At 48.7% G+C, this 25680-nt stretch overlaps 1 protein-coding gene across 4 annotated transcripts in view; it reads left to right on the top strand.

Moving 5' to 3' along the window:
• Nucleotides 1-25680, top strand: part of LOC140395531 (aldehyde oxidase 1-like) — a 331856-nt gene that overhangs the window by 72232 nt on the left and 233944 nt on the right. For 3 of the 4 annotated variants that reach the window (XM_072483451.1, XM_072483442.1, XM_072483460.1), the window contains exons 3-6: nt 4455-4551; nt 15727-15835; nt 23447-23573; nt 25393-25454. In XM_072483451.1, coding sequence (XP_072339552.1) covers nt 4455-4551; nt 15727-15835; nt 23447-23573; nt 25393-25454 — 395 coding nt within the window. The remainder of the gene's footprint in view (nt 1-4454; nt 4552-15726; nt 15836-23446; nt 23574-25392; nt 25455-25680) is intronic. The other variant, XM_072483466.1, reaches the window with a different exon arrangement.

Genomic DNA, 25680 nt, shown 5'->3' with positions numbered 1-25680 from the left:
GTCAGACGTTTTTGGGGGTGGAGAAGGTCACACGCAGTACCTCACAAACGGAGACTAAAAAAAGGCTTTTAGATTTGGCAACAACATTGCAGTGAACATTGCCTGACAAAATACGAAAAGAAGAGGTAATTGCGGCGGTAACTGAGCATTTAAAATTACCTGAGACACAGTAAGAATCATTGGAAATGGCAAGAATTCAATTACAGATCAAGCAGCTTTAACATGAAAAAGAATTAAAGCAGTTTGAATACAAAATTAGGAAAAAAGAAAGAGAAAGGGAGGTACAGATCAGGGAAAAAGAAAAGGAGAGAGAAGAAAGGGAAAAAGAATGAATAGCCCGAGCAGAACAAAAAGCGAGAGAAAGGGAGGTACAGATCAGGGAAAAAGAAAAAGAGAGAGACTTTGAACTTCAGAAACTGGCCATGAAACGTGAAAGTCAGTTAAAATTGGCGGAGGTAAAGAGAAACGTACAGTCTGAAGATAGTGATGAGGATAGTGAGCAAGAGCATCATAGTCGAAGGTTTGGTGGGGATCTATTTAAATATGACCAAGCATTGCCAAGGTTTGATGAGAAGGATGTAGAAGCCTTTTTCATTTCATTTGAGAAGGTAGCTAAACAAATGAAATGGCCACAGGACGGTAGGTAGAGCTAGTGAAGTGTTTGCATCACTATCAGAGGAGGTATCTGGGATGTACGAGGAGTGAAAAAATTCATCTTAGGTGCATATGAACTAGTGCCTGAAGTCTACAGACAAAGGTTTGGAAATTTAAGGAAATAACCAGGTCAAACATACATAGAGTTTGAAAGGATCAAACAGAGTAATTTTAGAGGTGGATAAGGGCTTTGAAAATAGACCAAACGTATGAAGCTCTGAGAGAAATGATAATTTTGGAGTAGTTTAAAAATTCAATTCCTGATGTAGTGAGAACTCATGTGGAAAAGTAGAGGGTTAAAACTGCAAGATTAGCAGCAGAAATGGCAGATGCTTATGAATTAGTTCATAAATCAAAGGTTGGTTTCCAACATCAGTTTCAGCCTGTGAGGGATAGAAACTGGGGAAAGGAAAAATACTCAGGTGGTAGAGGTAACGGGGATCTGATTGGAGATAATAAGGATAGTGTACCTCAGATTAAGAAATAAATCCAGGAGGGTGGAAGGGAAATGAAAAGTTTCAAATGTTTTTACTATGATAAACTAGGCCATGTAAAGTAACAGTGTTGGAGGTTGAAGAAAAACACTGGGAAGGCTGATGTGGTAAAACTGGATAAGCCAGTGGGGTTTGTTAAAGTGGTGAAGAAAAGCCCAAGTGAAGTGAAGGAGGTGCAAAAGAATGTACAGCCTGATCAAGAGGTGATTGATGAGATGGTGCCAGATCTCTTTAAAGAATTTACTTGTGTGGGTAAAGTTTACTCATGTGTAGCAGGAGGAGTAGGTAAAGAAGTCAGAATTTTAAGAGATATGGGAGCTAGTCAATCTTTGATGGTAAGAGGTGAGGAGTTATGTAGTTTGGAAGGAATATTGCCAGCAAAGGTGGTAATATGTGGAATTCATGGTGAGAAGAGTTGTGTTCCATTATATAAGGTGAGGTTGGAAAGCTCAGTGAAAAGTGGTGAAGTGGTAGTAGGAGTAATAGAGAAACTATCTTGTCCAGGAATACAGTTTATTTTGGGTAATGATATAGCTGGATTGCAGGCGGAAGTGATGCCTACTGTGGTTGATAAGCCAGTGGAAAATCAAACATCTGAATTGTTGAAGGATGAATATCCTGGGTTTTTTCCTGATTGTGTAGTAACAAGATCGCAAAGCACAGGTTAAGACAAGAGGAGAAATCAAAGAGTGAAGATAAAGTTGAGGTTGAATTATCAGAATTGATTTTTGATCAGATGGTTGGAAAAGAACAAGAACAGGTGGAGGATGAGGCGGATATTTTTAGTTCAGCAAAGTTGGTGGAGTTACAACAGAAAGATAGAGAAATAAAACGGATGTATAGAAAGCATATACGGAAGATGAATCTGAGTGTATACCAGAATGTTATTACTTTAAAATGATGTCTTAATGAGAAACTGGAGACCTTTGCATATGCAGGCGAATGAAAAGTGGGCAGAAGTTCATCAAGTGGTATTGCCGGAAGGTACAGAAAGGCGTTGTTGCGACTAGCACATGAGGTACCAGTAGGAGGTCATTTGGGAGTAAGGAAAACGCAAGCTAAAATACAAAACATTTTTATTGACCTGGACTACATAAAGATGTCGTTAGAATTTGTCGATCATGTCACACATGTCACGTGATAGGGAAACCTCAAGCGGTGATAAAACCAGCGCCCTTAATACCCATTCCAGCATTTGAGGAACCTTTTACAAGTGTCTTAATTGATTGCATAGGACCGCTTCCGAAAACGAAAAGTGGGAATCAACATCTTTTGACTATAATGGATGTGTCTACTAGATTTCCAGAGGCCCTTCCAGTACAAAATATTACAGCTAAAAAGATTGTGGAGGAGTTACTTAAATTTTTTACTAGATATGGACTACCCACAGAAATACAATCGGATCAAGGATCAAATTTTACCTTGAGTTTATTCAAGGGGATTATGGATAGCTTAGGAGTAAAACAATTTAAATCAATTGCATACCATCCAGAATCGCAGGGAGCATTAGAATGGTGGCATCAGATGTTAAAGACAATGTTGAGGGCTTATTGTGAAGATTATCCAGAGGTTTGGGATAAAGGAATTCCATCGTACTGCTTGCAATTAGGGGTTCACCTAATGCGTCAATAGTGTTCCTAGGCCTATGTTTGCTATGTTATGGATAGGTTTTTTCGGCCGTGCCCGCCCGGTGACTTGAAATTCCCACCCGAGGTCAACGGACCTTTACATGGTCCCTTTCCCGTCTGTGGCAATCTTGTGGTGGGTGGCTGAAAAATACAGCCCTATATATCAAGTTGTTGTTATGGTAAGTAAGAATGAGGCTTTGCTGAGCAAGGAGGTAATGACTCACCTCCAGACACATTACTTACGTGGCTGGTCCAGTTGAGGTTTTGGTCGATGGTGAACCTCAGGATGGTGAACGCAATGATGGCAATGCTATTAGATATCCAGGGGAAATGGTCAAAATCTATCTAGTTGTCCCCTTGAGCCTGCTCTACCATGCAATTAGATCATGGCTGATCTGAATATCAACTCAATTTTCCAACCTGGGCCTATATTGGCCTTGACATCCTTACATCGATACATAGATACATAGAAGATAGGAGCAAGAGAAGGCCTTTTGGCCCTTCGACTTGCTCCGCCATTCATCATGATCATGGCTGATCATCCAACTCATAGCCTAATCCTGCTTTCTCCCCATTGCCTTTGATCCCATTCTCACCAATTGCTATATCCAGCCGCCTCTTGAATATATTCAAAATTTTAGCATCAACTACTTCCTGTGGTAATGGATTCCACAGGCACACCACTGTTTGTGTGAAGAAATGTCTCCTTATCCCTGTCCGAAATAGTTTACCCTGAATCCTCAGGCTGTGATCCCTGGTTCTGGACACACCGATCATTGGTAACATCTTCGTTGCATCTACCCTGCCTAGTCCTGTTAGAATTTTATAAGTATCTATGAGATCCCCCCTCATTTTTCTGAACTCCAGCGAGAACAATCCCAACCTAGTCAATCTCTCCTCATATGATAGTCCCTCACAAAATTCTATTGTTTTCAGGCTTGAACCTCCAGCAGGTCCCCAGCATCACAGTCTTCTGACATTGGTCACCTCTCTCACATGAGAGCCTGGGGCATCAGTATGAAAACTGACAGAAGAGGGAGAAAGGGCATAACTCAGGAGAGACCTACACCTGATGTTTCTCATTTGGCCCATCAAACCTGTTCAGGCTCTTAAACCCAATGAATCCTACTCTCCTGCTCTTTCCCCAAAACCCTGCAGGTTTTTTCCCTTCAAATATTTTTTGATTCCCTTCTAAAAGTTACGATTAAATCTGCTTGCACCATCCTTCTAGGCATCAGATTTTCAAGCAGAACAACTCACTGCATTAAAAATAATCTCCTCATTTCACCTGATTTTTTTCCAAACACCCTAAGTCTGTGTCCTTTGGTTATTGGCCCTCCTGCCAGTGGAAACGGTTTCTCCCTATCTAATCTATCTACACCTTTTATTATTTGTCCAATCTCCTCTCAACCTTCTCTGCTCTGAGGAGAATAACTCCAGATTTTCTAGTATCTGCAGATAACTGAAGTAATTGATCTACCAAGCAGGAGCTGATTATCTGATATCTCTGATCATTGGACCAAATGTAGTGTCCACTGACCAGAGCACTTACCTAGATCCGCTATTCCAGTGTACATCAAATAATGGTTGTCTGGTTAGATTCCCCAAGGCTTTTTGCGGGAAGTATCTTTAAGTGTCAACCTTGATTGAGATTTACCCTTGACCTGTGTGCTATCAGTCAGGCAAACGGGGACTAAGTACGGTTGTGGCGGCGGAGGTTGTGGAGCATGCACCGTGATGATTTCCAAGTACAATGTCCTGGAAAAGAAGATCTTGTATCCTTTTGCTAACTGTTTAAACAATTTAACTGGTGGAGACCTGCAATTGTGACCTGAACAAACTGCACACTGGCACAATCCAGTGATATGAATCACTTGGGCAAAGCCCAAGGGAAGAGAGAGGAACAGGAGGATAGAGATAAAATAATATTGGAGTAGGCTTGGAGCTGCTTCAGTGAGAATCTTAGAGGTGGATGTAAAAATCCGGGTCAATGGATAATGAAAGATTTAATTGACTAGATGTTTGAGGGCTGTAAACATCCAGGTGTCCAAACACTTCCATGTTAGATGTCACAAGTTGGTGTAGAGAAAGAGAAGGAAAGAGATAGAAAGAGAGACATTGGGAGAGAGGTAGAGAGGTTGAGGAGAGAGAGAGAGAGAGAAAGAGAGAGAGGCAGAGACAAAGGGAGAGGCAGTGAGAGACAGAATGGATGATTCTCCCAAAAGGGAACACAGTCCCCTAGCAAGAGCGGTTAGCTGCGTGTCTCCCGGCACTCTCAGTGCCGAGAAACACAGGGCTATTCAATGCAACATAGCCCCATTTTGTACAGTGGGGTGCTCCGCTCGCCGGAACTCCCCATTATAGCGAGAGGTCCTGGGCAACCCTGGCCCAATCAAATGCACACAAAATGCCAACTTGGCACCTTGGCAGTGTCTATGCCAGCTAGCAGTGCTGCCTGGGAACCTTGGTAGCGCCAGGATGGCACCCAGATGACACAGCCTAGGTGCCAGGCTGGCACTGCCTGGGTACCCAGGTGGCACCAGCAGTGCCAGTGTACTATCCTACCCAAAGGGCATGCAGCTGGGGCCTCCGATCCCCTGGTACACCCGCTTGACTGCCATTCCGCCTGGACCCTTTTGACGGGACTAATGCTAAATGGCGCTCACGCAAGTTCTTGAGGCGGAGGGGTTGAATTCCAGAGCCTCAGGTACTGTTGGAATCTGCACATTAGAATGAGGCTCACTGTCTTGATCTAAAATGCAGATTTGCTAAAATGTGATCCCGCCCATTGCAATGTCTCGTGAGATAGCGTTGGATCTCGCGAGGCATTGCAAGCCGAGAGTGGGATTTCCTGGCTTTCAATGTCCATGCTGCACCATGGCAATCTGCTTTTCGGGGGCAGTGCGGCCATTGGATCGCCCCAGTGAAGAAATATAAGGTGGAATCTTAATGGATAGACTTGCACAAATCCGGGAGAGAAGTAATGGTCGAACATCTGTTGCCAATTGAAATGGGTTTTGTTGTATTTCTTTAACTCGGCTATGAGCATTAGCATCCTACTTCCAGTTTTCTTTACCAATCACAGGGTGTGAGCGCGATGACAGCATGCACTCTGTCAATGAAGACTCTGTGGGCTGGATTCTTTTGCTCCGCCCACCTATGTCGATGATCTGGCACGTCTTGCAGAGATTGCCATGGCAGAGTTGTGTGGTGTCGTGGTCGCTGTTCTGAAGGCTGGGTAGTTTGCTGCAAACAATGGTTTGTTTGAGGTTGCACGGTTGTTTGAAGGCAAGTAGTGGAGGTGTGGGAATGGCTTTGGCAAGATGTTCATCTTCATTGATGACGTGTTGAAGGCTGCGAAGAAGATGTCGTAGTTTTTCCGCTCCGGGGAAGTACTGTCAGATCATCAACATGGGTACCACCATTACACGTGAGAACACCACCCAGCAGGTACGCGGTACACACTCGTGCAACTCGGCCAACGTTGTCTACCTCATACGCTGCAGGAAAGGATGTCCCGAGACGTGGTACATTGGTGAGACCATGCCGACGCTGCGACAATGGATGAATGGACATCACGCGACAATCGCCAGGCAGGAATGTTCCCTTCCAGTCGGGGAACACTTCAGCAGTCAAGGGCATTCAGCCTCTGATCTTCAGGTAAGCCTTCTCCAAGGTGACCTTCAGGACGCATGACAACGCAGAATCGCTGAGCAGAAACTGACAGCCAAGTTCCGCACACATGAGTACGGCCTTAACCGGGACCTTGGATTCAAGTCAAATTACATTCACCCCCCCATTACATGCGAACCCCCAGACAAACGGAGGATCGGTGACCGTTTTGCGCCGAATGTTCAGTCGTAAAACGCCACCATTCCCACACTGGCTTCAGGACATAGCCTGAAAATCGGAGAATCCTATGTGTTTCAATCAGATCTCCTCTCATCCTTCTAAACTCCAGTGAATACAGTCCCAGTCGATCCATCTTTCCTCATAGGATAGTCCTGCCAATCCCGGTATCAGCCCATACCTCCGCTGCACTTCCTTTATTACAAGTATATCCTTTCTCAGGTAGGGAGACCAAAACTGCACGCAATACTCCAGGTGTGGTCTCGCCAAGCCCCTGTACAGCTGCAGTAAGACATCTCTACTTCTGAACAAATCCTCTTGCAATGAAGACCAACATACCATTTGCGCTCGTAATTGCTTGCTGAATCTGCCTCTCCACTTTCATTGACTGGTGTACAAAGACACCCAGATCCCTTTGTGCATTAACCACTTCCCAATATATCACCATTTAAATAATACTCTTCATTTCTGTTTTACACACCAAAGTGTATAACTTCACATTTAGCACATTGTACTGTGTCTGTCATGTGTTTGCCCACTCACTCAACTTGTCCAGGTCACGTAGCTGCTGCTGTTGTTCTTTATCAGAGGACCAGGCTACTGCTGCATAACTTTTTCCCATGCTGCAGTGAAGGTTGAGATGAAGGTGAATAAATTCCAAGGTGGTGAAACCACTTCCAACTTGTTGGATATGTCTACAAAGCAGCGATTTCAGGCTGTCAGAATGAATCCTATAAGCCCAAAACTCTCACTGAAGCTGGCCTCAAACATTGTGATTTCTCCCAGCCTGTCAGATTGTTCAATGAGTCCATGTTGTGGTCCTGCCTTGTCGGCCCCAGTAAGTTTTACAGAGCTCGGGGAACCCATGTCCTGGCTGTTAAAACCTGGATGCTGGGTTGGATTCTCAGTTAACTGCCTCTTTGAATATTTTCATTAATCACCTGACCGCTCCTCAAGCATTCCATAACCCGCCTGAGTAATACATGAAAATGGGCAGGTTTCCCAACCCGACGCCACTTTTTGGGACTTTGAATTCCCGACCACACCCGAACATGTGCCTTCTCTTCGCAGTTAAAATGTTGACCAATGCGGGACAGAGGGAGACAGAGGGAGAGGGAGAAGGAAAAAGACAGAGGTTGCTATTCCATAGCATGGGCAACCGCAGCTGCATCCTGTCTGTCCACAAAACCCTCCTGCGACCAAAGAGTATGTATGTGGTTGAGTGGAGGGCAGCTGACCATGGCCTCGGGTCACTGCCCATGTGAAGGTTGCACATTCTCCCCGTGTCTGTGTGGGCCTCACCCCCACACCCCAGAAAATGTACAGGGTAGGTGAATTAGCCCGCTAAATTACCCCTTAATTGGAGAAAAAGAATTGGGTACTCTAAATTTTTAAAAAAAGGAGGAATTAGCCTTGTTAGTTGTGAGAGCACTTTCCGCTCCTTGACTCTCAAACGTCTCCCCAGAGGATGATTAGCGCACTGCATGTGCAGCAAAATTTGATACCTGAACAAGCATCCTGTAGTCTAGGAGTGTCAGCACCATAATATAATAATAATAACCTTTTATTGTCACAAGTATGAAGTTACTGTGAGAAGCCCCTAGTCGCCACATTCTGGCGCCTGTTTGGGTAAGCTGGTATGGGAATTGAACCTGTGCTGCTGGCCTTGTTCTGCATCACAAACCAGCTGTCTAGCCCACTGAGCTAAACCGGCCCTTTGAAGCAGCTGCCAACAATCAAATACTATGAGCAGGGCTTCACCACTGAAGACCCTCCTGCGATCAAAGGGTAAGTATGTGGATGAGTGCAGGGAGGTGAGCATGGTCTCCTTAATGTTCCTGGCAGGGGTCTGTGGTCCAGGGGTTCCTGTTGTGACCAGGGGTGAGTGTGCAGAGCAAGGTTTTCTCGCACAACTAGCTTGCTGAATGGTACCGAGAGAAGGCGGCACAACCATGTTAAGAGTGGGGGAGGCTTGGGGCATTTGAGGGTCCTGGAATGGAAGCCCTAACTGATTGTTGGTCTCTCTCTTTCCCCAATTCCTTCCAGATAAAAAATGTTTGCATTCACCCCCCCCATTACATGCTAACCCCCAGCCAAACGGAGGATCGGTGACCGTTTTGCGCAGCGTATGAGGTAGACAATGTTGGCCGCGTTGCTCGAGTGTGTACCGCATACCTGCTGCGTGGTGTTCTCACGTGTAATGGTGGTACCCATATGGATCCCATGGAGGCCGCCCTTACTGCGCTTGTGGCAGCCAAGGCAGGCAGACACCAATGACGGCAGCAATGCAAGCATAGACTGGAGTTGGCACCACATGTGCAGGGGGCCACGACACACCCTGAAGACCCGGCCACCCATCAGGCCGAGGAGGGGGCCAGAGGGGAGGCCAGCGACGGCCAGAAGTGTACAGGTGACGTTGGTCCTTCCATGAGTTGATGGACATCATGTGTCGCAGAAGAGTCCATCTTAACAGAAAGACAGTGTGGTACCTGTACCACGCCCTCGTGTACATGTCATCCCGTGGAGGGGGAGGGCACCCACTCCCAGTGGCTGTCAACGTCACTGCAGCCCTACACATCTATGCCACCGGTTCATTCCAGGGCTCGAGCAGGGATCTGTTGCATCCCGAGGGACCTGTGTGGCATTGTGCAGTCATCAACCCACAGGTGCATCCTGGAGGTGACAGATGCTCTGTATGCCCGTGCATCAGACTACATCACCTTCGCCCTGAACCAGGCCCACCAAGAAGCCCTGGCTGCAGGATTCACTGCCATTGTCAGGATTCCCATATCCAGGGGGCCATCGATGGCATGCATGTCACCTGGTGAGCACCGAGGCAGCGGGGGTGCCCTATATTAACAGGAAGGGTTCCACCAAGTGAGTGTTCAGATCATGTGCAATCACCACCCCAGGTGTGCACACACGTGTGGGCCCACCACCCTGGGACTGTGCATGACAGCTGCATCCTGAGACACTCGGAGATCCCCGGTGTCTTCAATGAACACTCTGGGATGGCCGATTGGCTCACAGGGGTCAAGGGATACCCGCTGAGGTCATGGCTGATGACGCCGGTGTGGAGGCCGGAGACGAAGACAGAGGCCCGATACAATGAGGCCCATGTTGCCAGCTGTGTTGTCGTTGGGTGGTGCATCAGGCTGCTCAAGATGTGGTTCCGATGCCTTGACCGCTCTGGCAGTGCCTTGCAGTACACCTCCCAGAGGGTCTACCGGTTTATGGTAGTCTGTTGTGCCCTCCATAATCTAGTACATGGTGGGGCGACATGCTGGAGGAGGAGGAGGTGGTGGAGGGACATGTGGTCTTGTCTGAGGAGGGGGTTACAAACCAGGAGGGGCTGGAGGACCGAGGAGGATCCGGAGGTTGGAAGACAGGCAGCGACAAAGTTCTGACATATCAGGAGGACCAGGGAGGCCCTCATCATCTCCAGAGTTTCCCAGGATGAGATGTGTCCGTGAGCTCAACCTCCCCCATCATTTCCATCTACCTTCCGCCCCACATGCCCCACTTCCACCAATACCTCCTGCTTCCCTTCTCTTCCCACTTTCTCCCTCTCATTTGCCCTCAACCACCCTATTCCCCCCTCCCAGGGTCTGTGTAACTTCACTCCAGGCGATGGGCCTTGATGTTTTGGGTGCTCTGGATCCGTGGAACACATACAGGCCACCAACACTTAAAATAGTGCAACACTATTTTATTAAGTTAGAAACTGTTGAGCATACTTTCACTGTGGGTTAACACGATGTTAGATTAAACTAAAGAGCTATGCCTGTCCGAACCAGTCTATGCACTCAGCACATGGTGAGGACCTGTGCTGTAAGCTGTAAGCTCTGTCCTTATAGAAGGCTGCATCCCAAATGAGCGGGAACTCTGGTGCTCCCTGTCTTTATAGTGAGTGTGCTCTAACTGGTGATTGGCTGCGGTGTTGAGTGTGTTGATTGGTCTTGCTGTGTGTCCATCAGTGTGTGTGTATCTGCACCATGATATACTGGTATATATTATGACAGGCCTGTATTGGCAGGGTCAGCGGGTCACCATATAAGGCAGGAGAGTGATGATAACTCGATGTGATGCAAGTTCTGGTGCTCCTCAGTTCTGCAAATGTCTGACTCCTGTCTTTCTGCTGACATCACACTCACATCCATCCTCTGAATGGGATCTGCATCGGGGGTGATGCCTTGCACTACTGTACCCAAGGGGTGGGGTTGGGGAGGGCGGGGGCAACAGGGGATGGGGGTGCGGGCAGGTCCACTGTGAAGATTAACATGACAGTGGCTTCATATGTATCAGTGTGTGGCATGTTTTAATAGAACATTTTAATTTGACTGATTTCCATTCCCCCTCACTACAGATAGTGAGCTCACCAATGCCCATTCAATGCTCCTCACTCTTCTTGATCTTCCGTGTCCGACTACTGCATCTAAGTGTGACCCCAGGATGCACATCAGATGTGGAGGTAGCATTCTGCTTTCCGTGCTCTGTGGCCTTTGATGCCCTTGGCATGGAGCCGGAGAGCCCCGTCCGACTTGCCAATGTTACAGGCATCGCCGTTCCACCCTGTTCGGCCCACTGCCCTTGTCATGTGAGAGTACCTTTAAGAAATGGGTGTTTATTACTGCAGTGATGTCAGAGAGTGGGTGGAGCTGGGCTGTGCGATGATAAGGAAATGGATGGTGGGTGCGGGGTCGATTTGGGAGCGGATGGAGGCTGTTTCGTTCAGGGGCACAAGCTTAGCAGCCCTGGTCACGGCGCCTCTGCTGCTTCCGCCGGCACGGTACTCCGCCAGCCCGATAGTGGTGGCAGCTCTTCGTATCTGGGGCCAGTGGAGGAGGCATGTAGGGGAGGTAAGAGCATCGGTGTGGACCCCAATCTGCGGCAACCACCGATTTGCCCCGGGGAACATGGACGGGGGGGTATCGAAGGTGGAGGAGGGTGGCGATTGTGAGGATGGGGGATCTGTTCCTGTAAGGGAGCTTTCCGAGCATGAGGGCGCTGGAGGAGAAGTTTGGGTTGGTGAGGGGAACGAATTTAGATACTTACAGGTGCGGGATTTTGTACACAGACTGGTGCCGTCCTTCCCACGTCTCCCGCCGAAGGGGAGGCAGGACAGGGTAGTTTCTAGGGGAAAGGTGGGAGATGGTAGAGTCTCAGACGTCTACAAGGAACTAATGGGAGCTGAGGATACGCAGACCGAGGACCTGAAGCTTAAGTGGGAGGAGGAGCTCGGGGGGGGGGGAGATGGAGGACGGTATCGGGGCAGAAGCCCTGAGCAGAGTAAACACGACCGCAACATGCGCCAGGCTCAGCCTGATCCAGTTTGAGGTCATGCACCGGGTCCACATGACGGTGGCCTGGATGAGCAAATTCTTCGGGCTGGAGGACAAGTGTGCTAGATGCGCTGGAGGGCCAGCTAACCATGTGCACATGTTCTGGTCGTGCCCTAAACTCGGGGTTTTGGCAGGGATTCACAGATGTCATGTCCCGGGTATTGAAAACTGGGGTGGTAATGAGCCCTGAGGTGGCAATCTTTGTGGTTTCGGAGGACCCGAGAGTCCAGGAAGAGAGAGAGGCCGACGTTCTGGCCTTTGCTTTCCTGATAGCCCGGCGACGAGTACTGTTAGCATGGAGAGACTCAAAGCCCCCGAGGGCTGAGGTATGGCTGTCGGACATGGCGAGCTTTCTTGGCCTAGAGAAAGTCAAGTTCGCCTTGAGAGGTTCGCTATTAGGGTTCGCCCGAAGTTGGCAGCTGTTTATTGACTTCTTTGCAGAGGAGTAAGCGTCAGCGGGTGGGGGGGTGGGGGTGGGTGGGGGGGGGGGGCGCTAGGGTAGAGTAGAGTAGGGGGATATTGAGGCAGGTCCTTGCGTGAACAGAGCCGTGGTTTGCACTATGTTTAATTTGTGACTTGACTTTTTTTTGTACTGTCACTTTTTCTATATGCCTAAAATACCTCAATAAAATTGTTTGTTAAAAAAAAAGAAATGGGTGTTTATAAATGGGTGCTTATATAAATATCTGTAGGGAGAGTACCTTTAAGAAATGGGTGTTTATTACCGCAGTGATGTCAGAGAGTGGGTGGAGCTGGGCTGTCTGTCAGCATTTTACTTTCATTTTAGGCTGTTTGCTGCAGGGTGTGTTTTAGTTTCGTTTTCAGAGCTGGATAGCTGCAGTCACAGCCAGAAGGTGTATTAGAGTCTCTCTCTGTAATCTAAAGACTGTAAATCGATCCTGGTGATTTAAAACTAATAACTGCTCTCAGTAGTGACTTTAACCTGATGTGCTTCTGTTGAAAGTTTTTTTTAAAAGTCTTCTGGATGTTAAAAGGACAGCTTAAGGATTACTTAGTGTTGTATTCTTTGGGGATTGTATTTGAATTAATGGTTGCTAAGATGTTCACTGTATTTTTTAAAAAGGCTAACTTGAGTTCATAGAATAAACATTGTTTTGCTTTAAAAAGATACTTTTCCATTTCTGCTGTACCACACCTGTAGAGTGGGCCGTGTGCTCCCCATACCACAATCTATTAAAAGTTGTGGGTCATGAACTTTGGGGTTCTCTAAACCCTGGCCCATAACACTCTTGAGATGCATCCCTATCAGGAGAGGGGTTGGGGGTTCAGGAGAACTGGGGACTGCCATAGTCTCCTTGGTGACAGGTCCCGTGTTGGCCTCCAGTGCCTCCTCCTCCCTGATGGTGTCTGTAGCATCTGGGGGGAACTCCATGGGTTGAGGAGCAGCTGGAGTGAGCTCCAGAAACCTCTGAGTGATCTGGCTCCCAGCCCTGGCGGCTCTCCAATGTCTGCACCATGGTGCCGATGCCCTCAGCAATGCTACTCGGTAACTGGGTCATGCTCTGGAGTGCTTCGACACTGTCTACCTGCATCTAGGACATGTTCCTCAGCAATTGGGACCTCAGCGAGGCCCTCTGCCATGGTCATCAGAGACTGATCCATGCCTTGGACACCACCACTCAAGACGCTGCCGATGTGCTCCAGGCTTTCTACTGTGGTAGCCACCCTAGCAGTGTTGGCCTCAGTGCCACGCATTGCCAGCACCATCACCTGCTCCTGAAAGCTTTGGGACTCTTCCGATCGACCTTGCAGTCGCTGGAATGGTGCTGACATCCCCTCCTGAATCTCACGGCTCTGACCTATCATCTGCATCAGCTCTGGGATCTGGTTGAGACCGAGCTAAGTCCTGGGATCCAGCAGACCTCTGACTGCTGTCTCACCTGGGGGTTCTTGTCTCCACCTGATGTGCATCAGCAGCTGTGTGGTGCTCACCAGATTGTGCCCCCGAAGCCGGTCGACTAATTTTTTTCTTCCCAATTAAGGGGCAATTTAGCGTGGCCAATTTACCTACCCTATACATCTTTGGTTGTGTGGGTGAGACCCACGTAGACACAGGGAAGAAGTCTGTCCGCTAATGTCGCCCACCAGGCCTGCGCAGGTGGAAGGTGTGGGTGATGCATTGCCAGTGTTCTCCTCGGAACTCTCCTCCGAGGTGTTCTCTTGGGTGGCTGTCATGGAGGGGGTGGGGGGGGGGGGGGGAGGGGGCGGCGGGGGTAGTGATCCTGTGAGGCAGTGGACATTGGTCAGTGAAAGGGACAGATTAATTTTGTGAGACATGAAGAACTCACTTGACCCAGGTCATTTGGGTGAAGGGGCAGTGGATCCTCACCTCTGGCACAGGCCAATCTCGCTGTTGGTGACTGCTCTCTCCTCAGACAAGCCCGCGATTTTCAGGGTCTATTCTTCGCTGGGGTGAGGACTCGGATCTTTGGGACTCCTCCCCTGTCATCGCCCTTTCCCTCTTCTTATGGGCTATCTTGCCCTGCGGAGACAAACACACTGTGAGCAACAGGCTTGATGAGTCAAGGGGGTCAAGGGTTGTCGATAGCAGGTCACAACACCGACACATGAGGAAGTTATGCTGGTGGGTGCCAGGGGATTCTGAGGAACAAGTTTGAAGACCAGATATGGGGTTGGTGCAAGGTGTCAGTCAGTCGATTGTGGGGGAAAGGGGAGGGTACGGAATTTGAGGGGTGGCAGGTGGAAGTGATGCTAGGAGAGAGGTGGTAACTTACCCTTGTAGCTCATTGGAGACTGTTTGCCTTCTGATGGACGGCGGTCCTCCTGGTCATGCTGCCCACACCCACTACAGCTGCCACTTCCTCCCTGGCAGCATTTCTGACCAGGGTACTAGCTCTCCGTCCCCCTCGGGGGAACAGGGTGCCCATCTCTCATCGACAGCATTGAGAAGACTGATCAGGTCGGCATTGCCAAAGCAAGGAGCAGGTCTGCACGGTGCCTAGCTTGTGTGTTGACTGGGAGCGAGTGGTGAGGGGGTGTTTAAAAGCAGCTCCTCCTTGTGAGCAGCAAACAGCTGAGGTGTTAGTCAGGTGAATCAGACAGCAAGGGGGCCAAGAGTTGTGAAATGTAAGTGAGGGCTCATTTTCGGCACTATGTGCCATTGAATACGGGCCACGATCTCGCCAATGAGAAACACCCCACCAAACTTGCCCAAAAGCGACGTTAACCTTTGTCCGCTGAATCGCGCCAGAAAAACAGAAACAAATAGAGACAAAAAGTTAGACACAGGGGCCAAGATCCAGAAAGAAAAATAACTTAGCTCTCGAAGTAGAGAAGGAAACAATGAGAGCACAATAGACACAAGGAGAGAGGGGAGAGACAGGGAGACAGAAAATGAGAGAGACAGAGACTGAGAGACTGAGATGAAGAGAGACAAAGACTGTGCTGGACCCATAGAGAAAGAGAATGAGAGAGACAAAGAGAGTGAGAGGGAGAGATGTTGATAATTCCTCTGGTAATTGACAGCCACTTCTTGATTCGGGTCCCAGGTCAGTTCTTTCTGGTGTTTCCGCCTGTCCAGACAGCCAGTGCAGTGTCTGGACTCACATAGGTTGAGGGGACAGTTGAGTGAGCGCTGGAGATGGACAGAAAGAGAACGCTGCAGGGAGGAGTTACGCAACAAGGGCTTCACTTCAAAACCTTTGAAGACTGAATTACCTTTGTGAGCTGAGAGATGTTGCTGCTGCTGCTGCTGTTATCCTTTACTGCAACTGAAAGCCATTTCTCTGTTAACGCCTGTCTGACTCCTCTCTGCACGCTGTATGGTGCTGCAGTGACCACGGTGGAGGGGATCGGCAGCAGCAGAACCAGCATTCACCCAGTGCAGGTGAGTATGGACTGGGGTTGTGGGGGGCATTAATAGCACTGAATGATTTACTGGATGTTTCACAGGGCAGAGAGGAGTCAACTTCATTGATGTGGGAATGGAGGCACATAAAGGTGGTATGTTTCCCACCCCAGAGGGTGTGTTTCTAACAGCACAGTTTTAGTCACTTTTGTTGAATTCATTTTCTTGAAGTATTATAGTGGGATCTGACTAAAATACATCATAGTGGGATCTGAACGCCCTTTCTCCGAATTACTGGTTCAGTAATACAGCCACAACACGATTGTTCCCACTCCTGTAGATGAGGAGATTCCAATCAGACCAGATTCATTGCAGACTCACACATCCTGGATCTTTGCTGAAATGTTTTATATTTTGTAAGCTCACTTGGTACATCTGCCCTATTGGATGTTGTGTTTTCTGGTTCTCATAGTTAGAAATAACCCCACTCACAATGCTGGAGCTTTGACACTCTTCAAGTGTCTTTCTTGCTGTCTACATTGTTATTCAGCAGGATTCCTACGCAGCAGTACAAACTGACCTGTATATTGACATAACATTTTGTTCCTGTGCTGTTCAAATCAGAAAGTTTCCAAATTTGACCCCATGACCTTGTCTTCTGTCAGCCAGACAACTGATACTGGATAGGGTCTAAGGCTGATACAATGGGTGGAATTTTCCCAATAGACGACATGGCATGCACAAAAATCACTGCGAACCATGCCAGCCGTTCGGACATTATTCCCATTGTGACCTTCCCGCATTTGGTCATTTTTTAAAACTTTGGGTGGTTTGCGCCATTAATGAGATGTGTGGGACCCAAAGATACACGCAAGGCCGGATCTTCAGGGATCAAGGTGCCTTTTTAAAAGGCGCTCCGATCTCCTATTAACTCCACATACCACTGCCTCCCCCTTGCCCCGCCAATAAAGATCATCCCCCTCAATCGGCAGCATCCGGCCGCCCTCCCCAATCACCAGTACCAGCGCCTCCTCCCAATCGCTGATACCAGCGTCCCCTACCAAGTGAGCGACACCCCGCTCTGAGATCCCCAAAGGCCCACGCCCTTTGTGCCCCATCACTTTCATGCCCCACCTGCAGGCCCCACCCCGTGGCATTGCCCCTTAACATTGCTCCCGAGTACCCTGGCACTACTAGGTTGGCACTGCTCGGATGTTGGTGCCAGGTTGGCATTACCAGGGTTCCAGTTATGTCCTCGACCACACAGACATTACAATGGCCTCTGAGCAGCCCCCCCCCCCCCCCCCCCCCCCCCCCCCCCGGCCTGATCATCATGTCTGGCCCCCATTTGTGGAGACCAGTAGTAATTTGCGCAGGCTTCACATTGTGCCGATGGATGGAAGCCTTTGCAGGAGCGGGGGAATTTGGCTGAAGGCCGATTCTGAATATTTAAATTTAATTTTTATGTATTAATCTGGTCCTCGCCTAGAGAAGGTGTGAACAAGATTGCGTCTGTTGGGAGGGCCTGGGAACATTGTGCACTGTTTGGCGCCTGGCACAAATCCTGTTTCAGAGCTCTACCCCAATTTTTCCGACATAGCAGGATTTTGCCAGGCGCAATGCGGACAGAAAATCGCCCGCAATGTCCCAGCCTGAAGCAGGGTTGCACTGCTGCATGTGGTCCAGCACCCCCAGCAGAGGGCAGCGGCAAAAATTCAGCCTAAAAAAGATGCTTCACCTCTGGGCTAAGTACATTCCAACAAGGGCATAAAGTCTAGCAAAGACGAGGGTGTGGGCAATGTGGAAGGAGGGCCGTACAAGGGGTGGATGGGAGGAAGAGTGAGGGCACACAATGGCAGGCAGAGAGGCAAGGAGGTGGATGAGAACGATGAACAATGGAGGGTGGAGGGAAGACTGAGGGGAGTGAAGCTGGAGCCTGACAAGCTGCATGAAAAGCTATAATAATAATCTTTATCAGTGTCACAAGTAGGCTTATATTAACACTGCAATGAAGTTACTGTGAAAATCCCCTAGTCACCACACTCCGGCGCCTGTTCGGGTACACGGGGAGAATTCAGAATGTCCAATTCATCTAACAAGCACGTCTTTCGAGACTTGTGGGAGGAAACCGGAGCACCCGGAGGAAACCCACGCAGATACAGGAAGAACGTGCAGACTCTGCACAGACAGTGACCCAAGCAGGAATCGCACCCAGGTCCCGTGTGCAGCGAAGCAACAGTGCTAACCAGTGTGTTACCGTGCCGCCCTAAACAGGGGCGGGGTCAAAGAGATACCACATTATTGACCAGAAGGCGATGAATGAAGAGGTCATTCAGAGGTCGAGGTCCATTTGGGGCATAGGAGCCCTGGTGATGGGTTTTGGTGGAAGGGGTTGAATCAAGGAACAGACGTCCCGTTGAGGCTGTGAGTCTTTTTCCTCAGGGTCGCCGACACCCTGATAAGTGGTCTGGTGAAGACAGGCGAGAGAGAGAGTATAGGAGTGTGCTGGACTGTTATTGAAATATGGTGCCAGGACCTTTTGAGCTTGTTAGCTGACGGCGGGCAGAGGAATCATCTGCCCACCAGCAATGTGACTCAGTGGTGAACCCGCTTGTGCATAATCAATGAGGTTTCGAGCGCAGAATCTGGCGCAGGATCCCACGATCCTGGCCAGCGGGAAAGGCACTGCCCACTATATAGTTAGTCTCCGATAGGGGAACCCAGAGTTCATGTTTTGAGTTGAATATGACTTCTTTTCTGTTGAGTTTTTCCAGCACGAACTATTTTTTTTTAGAATATAAGGCATTTTCGTACAACAAACAAAAGCAGAACAACCAAACCACATTATAAACATCCCACAACCTTGCCCGCCACCCCCCCCCAACCCCCCCCACCCCCCTGCCCCCCCCCCCCCCCCCGCCCCCCGCTGACCCCTCAAACCTCTTTAAAGGAATCGATAACCGACTTCCACCGACAAGTGAACCCATCCACCGACCCCTTCAGGACGAATTTGACCTTCTCCAGCCTCAGGAATTCTGCCAGGTCGCTCACCCACACCCCTGCGCAAACCTATGTTTGTCGCAGGTCAGTGCCCACACTAAGGCACCCTCCCATCCCAAATACTGCCTCCACTGCCCCACACCCTCCGAGCCGACATCACCACTGGGCTCACAGAGTACCTTGCTGGCGAGAACGGCAGAGGCGCCAGCAACAAACCCCTCAAACATGTTCCCCTGCACGATGCTGTCTCCATCTGACTGCACACCGACCCCTCCCCACGACCCATTTCCTAACCATGGCGATATTCGGCGCCCAGTAGTAGTTCATCATGTTCAGCAGCGCCAGATCCGCGCCCCTCCTCCATCTCCCCCCCCCCCCCACCCCCACTCGCCCCTGCTCCAGGAAAGCCCTCCTAACCCATGGGGCCTTCCCCGCCCGCACAAACCCAGAGATCAGCGCATTGACCTTCTTAAAAGCCTACTTAGGCATGACAATTGGGAGGTTCTGAAACACAAACAGAAATTTTGGCATCACCGTCATTTCCACCGTCTGCACCCATCCTGCCAGCGACAGCGGCAGCACATCCCACCTCAGGAAATCCAATTTTTATCTGCTCCACCAGCCAAGCCAGCCCCCCCATTACCTGGACATCCAAATATATAAAGCACGACTCCAGCCCCCGAAACAGCAATTCCCCTAACCTCCTCTCTTGCCCTCTAGTCTCAATCGGGAACATAAGAACATAAGAACTAGGAGCAGGAGTAGGCCATCTGGCCCCTCGAGCCTGCTCCGCCATTCAGTGAGATCATGACTGATCTTTTGTGGACTCAGCTCCACTTTCCGGCCCGAACACCATAACCCTTAATCCCTTTATTCTTCAAAAAACTATCTATCTTTATCTTAAAAACATTTAATGAAGGAGCCTCAACTGCTTCACTGGGCAAGGAATTCCATAGATTCACAACCCTTTGGGTGAAGACGTTCCTCCTAAGCTCAGTCCTAAATCTACTTCCCCTCATTTTGAGGCTATGCCCCCTAGTTCTGCTTTCACCTGCCAGTGGAAACAACCTGCCTGCATCTATCCTATCTATTCCCTTCATAATTTTATATGTTTCATAAGATCCCCCTGCATCCTTCTAAATTCCAACGAATACAGCCCCAGTCTACTCAACCTCTCCTCGTAATCCAACCCCTTCAGCTCTGGGATTAACCTAGTGAATCTCCTCTGCACACCCTCCAGCGCCAGTACGTCCTTTCTCAGGTAAGGAGACCAAAACTGAACACAATACTCCAGGTGTGGCCTCACTAACACCTTATACAGTTGCAGCTTAACCTCCATAGTCTTAAACTCCATCCCTCTAGCAATGAAGGACAAAACTCCATTGCCTTCTTAATCACCTGCTGCACCTGTAAACCAACATTTTGCGACTCATGCATGAGCACACCCTGGTCTCTCTGCACAGCAGCATGTTTTAATATTTTATCATTTAAATAATAATCCCTTTTGCTGTTATTCCTACCAAAATGGATAACCTCACATTTGCCAACGTTGTATTCCATCTGCCAGACCCTAGGCCCATTCACTTAACCTATCCAAATCCCTCTGCAGACTTCCAGTATCCTCTGCACTTTTTGCTTTACCATTCATCTTAGTGTCGTCTGCAAACATGGACACATTGCACTTGGTCCCCAACTCCAAATCATCTATGTAAATTGTGAACAACCAAATCATCTATTGTGAACACCTGGTTCTTTCCCATATTCAACTGGAAACCGGCCAAATTCCTCTAAAATTTCCAAGATGTCTCCGATACTACCTGAGGGTCTGAGGTATAGAGCAACAGGTCATCCGCATACAATGATACCCTCTGCTCGACCACCCCGCCCCCCGCTCAATCCCTCTCCAATCCCTCGATGCCCTAAGTGCCATTGCCAATGGCTCTATTGCCAAGATGTAGAACAACGAGGAGAAAAGGCACGTCTGCCTTTCCCCGATGCAGCCCAAAATACCCCAAACCCACTTGGTTCATCTGCACACCCGTGACCGCCGCCTTGTACAGCAACCATACCCAATTTACAAACCGCTGCCCGAATCTGAACTGCACCAACATCTCCAGCAGTTACTGCCACTCCACCCAATCAAACGCCTTCTCCCTGTCCACCGCCACCACTACCTCTGCCTGCATCTCTGAAGGCATCAATGATTATATTAAGCAGCCTCCTCACATTCGCTGTCAACTGCCTCCCCGTCTGATCTCCGCCTATCACCCCCAGGACTCATTCCTCGATTGGCTAGGCCAACACCTTCGGCAACAGCTTGGCGTCTACATTAATAATATTGGGCGGAACGACCCACACTGCAGTGGATCCTTATCCTTCTTTAATATCAGGGAGATAGACGCCTGCAACAATGTGGGGGTGGGGGGGGTGGGGGGGGGGGGGGGGGTGGTGAGGGGGTGAGGAGATCCCCCTCTCCCTTGCTTCATTATACGCCCTCAGCAACAGTGGCCTCAGGTCCGCACCATACCTTTTGTAAAACTCCACTGGGAACCCATCTGACCCTGGGGCCTTCCCTGCCTGCATCACCACCATACTATCCATCACCTCCCTCAGCCCAATTGGGGCCCCCCGGTCCCTGAACCAACTCCTCCTTTACTGTGGGAAATTCCAGCCCGTCCAAAACTGGTCGCATCCTCCCCCGCCCCGGCTGGGGGCTCAGACTCGTATAGCCTTCTGTAAAATGTCTCAAACAAGGCACGGCACGGTATTACAGTGATTAGCACTGTTGCTTCACACAACTTCACCTCCTTTTTAAAAAGGACAGTCTTTGCCCCATTAAACCCGGCCATCCTAGTACACCTGCAGCTCAGTCCCTTCCCAGGAACATTTCCTGGTCTGCCTCGCCCATCAAAGGATCTTCTCCTTGTCCAGAAAGTGGTGCAACTGCACCGCCATTGCCCTGCTGGCCTCCTCATCAACACCCTGTGCGCTTGGTCAACCTCCACGGACTGGTCAAAGGCCCCCTCCCCACCAATTTCTCCAGCATCTTAGCCATGTTAACACCAGCCTCCGCACCTTCAATGCCTTCAGGCACCCAACAATCCTGAGGTTTTGTCTTCTGGAGCGATTCTCCAGGTCCTCCACCTTCTCCCTCGGCCTCTTCTGGTTCTCCCGCATCACCCCCACCTCGGCCACCAATGAGGCCTCACCGCTTCCTCCACTTTCAGGATTGCCTGGTCCTGGGACTCCAGCCTTTGCTCCACTCTCTTGATCCTCAACTTAATCGATTCCGCCTCTGTGACCAGGTCTTCCAGGGCCTCTTTCCTCTGCTGCCGAAACTTTTAATTGAAGAGCTCTATTAAATGCTCCATTGACCACTGGTTGCCCCCACCATCTTATCCTGTGGTGCGCCACGAAGACTCTCCTGTTCCAACAACTCTTTTCTTCTTGCATCACTCCTACTCCGTGGAGCCAACCACCAGCCACACCAGAGGAGTAATCCCTTCCCCAGGCTCTCCTGCATCTCTTGCTCTCAAATACTTTGCCCTTCGGGCGGGGAAACGACCGAAAAAAATCCACCTTGAGTGGGAGCCACCAAATGTGCGACCGCTCACTCCATGGATGCCATTATCTCTGCCACTTTCTATTTTTATTTCAGATTTCCAGCATCCACAGTATTTTGCTTTTATTTTTGAAGGTGGATTGTGCATGACCAATCTCACAGAATTCTTTGTAGAAGTAACAGAGGTTGATGAAGGAAAAGCAATGGATGTTGTCGATATGTATCTTAAGAAAGCATTTCACAAAGTACGACTTGAAAGGTTGTTTAGCAAAATTGGAGTTCATTGAATGGTTGGGCCAGTGTCAGGTTGGATAAAAAATTGGCTTACAGGCAAGAAACAGAAAATGTTCTTGGGGCAACTCGTGACAGGCAATAAGTCCCACTGGGCTCAATAGCTGGCTTGTAATGCAGAACAAGGCAGCAGCACGGTTCAATTCCCGTACCCAGCCTCCCCAAATAGGCGCCAGAATGTGGCGACTAGGGGCTTTGCACAGTAACTTCATTGAAGCCTACTTGTGACAATGAGTGATTATTATTATTATTATTAAGTCCCAAGCTTGTCCTGGACTGAATACTGAGAAGTGACTTGTGTGCAACAGGGTCCTGGGGAAAGATCAGGGCAAATATTATTTTCCAATTTCAATTCTTTCTCAAATGATACAAAAATAATGAGCGATGAGGAGTTATAAGCCATGTGATCTTTTGGGGACTGTGCTGGATTTTTTGAGGGTAGCAAGCGATTGGTCTTGTCTGTTAAAATCAGGAGCACAGCATTGTTGAAAGTTTCCAGGAGCTGGTTACTGCTTTGACATCCACAAGTTACGACAAAGTGAGTTGCTGGCTCGACAGGCATTCAGACACATCACCCGAGCCTTACACAAGTCATCCGATTTTTAATCCCACTGCTAACAACTTGAACCAGCTGATATCAGGATGTAACTAATTGGCAATACAAATTTATACTGCTGGGATAGGCAGGTTCAAATCTGTTTCATCATTGTCAAATGTCACAAATAAAGGGTGAAGCAATTTATTCATTATCGTTCTCTCTCTCGCTCTCCATCTCTCCACTCCTCCTCTTTGACCAGGAGCGCATTGCCAAGGCCCATGGCTCCCAGTGTGGCTTCTGCACCCCAGGAATGGTGATGTCCATGTACACCTTGCTTAGGAACAATCCAACCCCCAGCACAGCACAGTTGCAGCAGAACCTCGCAGGTAAGAAACTCATATCTCTGCCTTTCCAATATGATCCCATCCCAGTTCCAGAAATAACATCTGGCACAGCCACATTAACTTGAGATGTTTTCAAGGGTGAGGTTCTGCCTTGAGACTGGTTGGATAGTCACCGGGATTGCAGATTCAAAAGTCATTTTGGTGACCTGGGTGGTAATTGATTTAGTTACAATTGAGTTGAATTTTGCAAATTCATTCACTTACTCCCAGTGCTCTGACAAACCTGAATGTTAATGCTGTCTAATATACCTCAGTCTGTTTTAAATTAGAAAAGGTGGAACATGCCAACAACAAGATTTTGCATTTATATAGTGACTTTAACATTGCAAACTATCCAAAGGCACTTCCCAGAAACCTCATCAAACAAAAATTGACACCAAGCCACACAATGAAACATTAGGATAGCAAAGTAAGAAGACTTGCATTTATATCCAACCACTGGTATCTCAAAACGTTTACAGCTACTAAAGTACTTTTGAAATGTAATCACCTTTCTAATGTAGGAAATGAAGCAGCTAATCTGTGCAGAGCAAGCTCCCACAGCAATAATAAATGTCATCACAGTCCCAGAGGATGCTCTCCTCTTTAAAGAGCTGGCTGGTGGTGAATTAACCTGAGGGTCACCACACCTCAGGCAAGGGGCAAGGTTGAGAAGGCCGGTACAGAAATTGAACCTATTCTGTTGGCAATGCCCCACATCACACACCAGCTGTCCAGCCAGCTGAACTAACTGACCCTAATGTGACAGTGACCAGATCTATTTTGTGATGTTGATGGAGGTATAAGTATGGCCAGGACACTGGGATAAAAAAAATCATAGATAATCATATGATCTACAGTGCAGAAGGAGGCCAGTCGGTCTATCGAGTCTGCATTGGCCCTTGGAAAGAGCCTAAGCCCATACCTCCACCCTAACCCCACACCTCCACCCTATCCCCACCTTACCTTTCTTGGCACTAAGGGAATTTAGCACAGCCAATCCACCTAACCTGCACATCTTTGGACTGTGGGAGGAATCCGGAGCACGCGGAGGAAACCCAAGTGGATACGAGAACGTGCAGACTCCGCACAGACAATGACTCAAGCCGAGAATCGCACCTGGGACCCTGGAGCTGTGAAGCAATTGTGCTAACCTCTGTGCTACCATGCTGCCCTGCCTTCTTCCAAAGAATGCCATGGGGTCATTTATTCAAACTTGCAATGGTGAAAAGTTTAACCCCTCATCTGAAAGGCAATGCCTCTGACAGTGCCTCTCCCTTCGTACCGCACTGCAGTGTCAACCCAAATGTTTGTCTTCAAGTCCTTGGTCAAAGGTATGTTTTTTGGAACGCCTGAAAGGAGGGAGAGGTAGAGAGGGAAGATGGTTAGGGAAGGAATTTCAGATCTTAAGGCCTGGGATACTCACCTTCCTGGTGGAGCAATTAGGTGGGGATGCGCTAGCACCAGAGTTGGAGGAATACACAGGTGTCAGAAGGTTGTAGGATTGGTGGAGGTTGCAGAGATGGGGAAGGACATGGCTGGGGAGGCATTTGAATGCAATGTTGAGAAATTTAAAATTGAGGCTTGAGTCACAGCGGGTCAGCGAGCACAGGGGTAATGCATGATCAGGACTTGGTGGAAGGTAGGACATGTGCAGAAACTGCCTTGATTCTGCCTGTCTTTCTGTACCATTGGTCCCTGGAGTTGACCAATCCCCTTATTTTCCCCACCTGCTTTCCTAAATGCTCGAAGATACTGTGACCATCACTTTATTTCTATTTCTGTCTCAGTTCTGTTCTTGAATTTCACCCGTCCCTTGCAGGAAACCTTTGCCGTTGCACTGGATACAGGCCAATTGTCGATGCCTTCAGAACATTCTGTACGGTAAGTATGGTCAAACATCAACCTTTAAAATGATCAAGGAACATTGGAACAGGAGAAGGCTTTTCAGCCCCTTTAGCCTGTTCCACCATTCATTCATCACTGATCTTTACATTTGCTCCATTGACTGCATTGGTCCTGTACCCTTAAATACTCTGAGCTAAATCTCAGGTCAGAAGTTTTCAATTGAGCTTTTAGGGGCAGAAAGCATTTCATATTTCCATCACTT

Source organism: Scyliorhinus torazame, chromosome 2 (genome assembly GCF_047496885.1).
Source record: "Scyliorhinus torazame isolate Kashiwa2021f chromosome 2, sScyTor2.1, whole genome shotgun sequence".
NCBI classification, from domain to species: domain Eukaryota; kingdom Metazoa; phylum Chordata; class Chondrichthyes; order Carcharhiniformes; family Scyliorhinidae; genus Scyliorhinus; species Scyliorhinus torazame.
The sequence above is the reverse complement of the archived record's forward strand: the minus strand, read 5'-3'. Positions and strand labels throughout refer to the sequence as shown.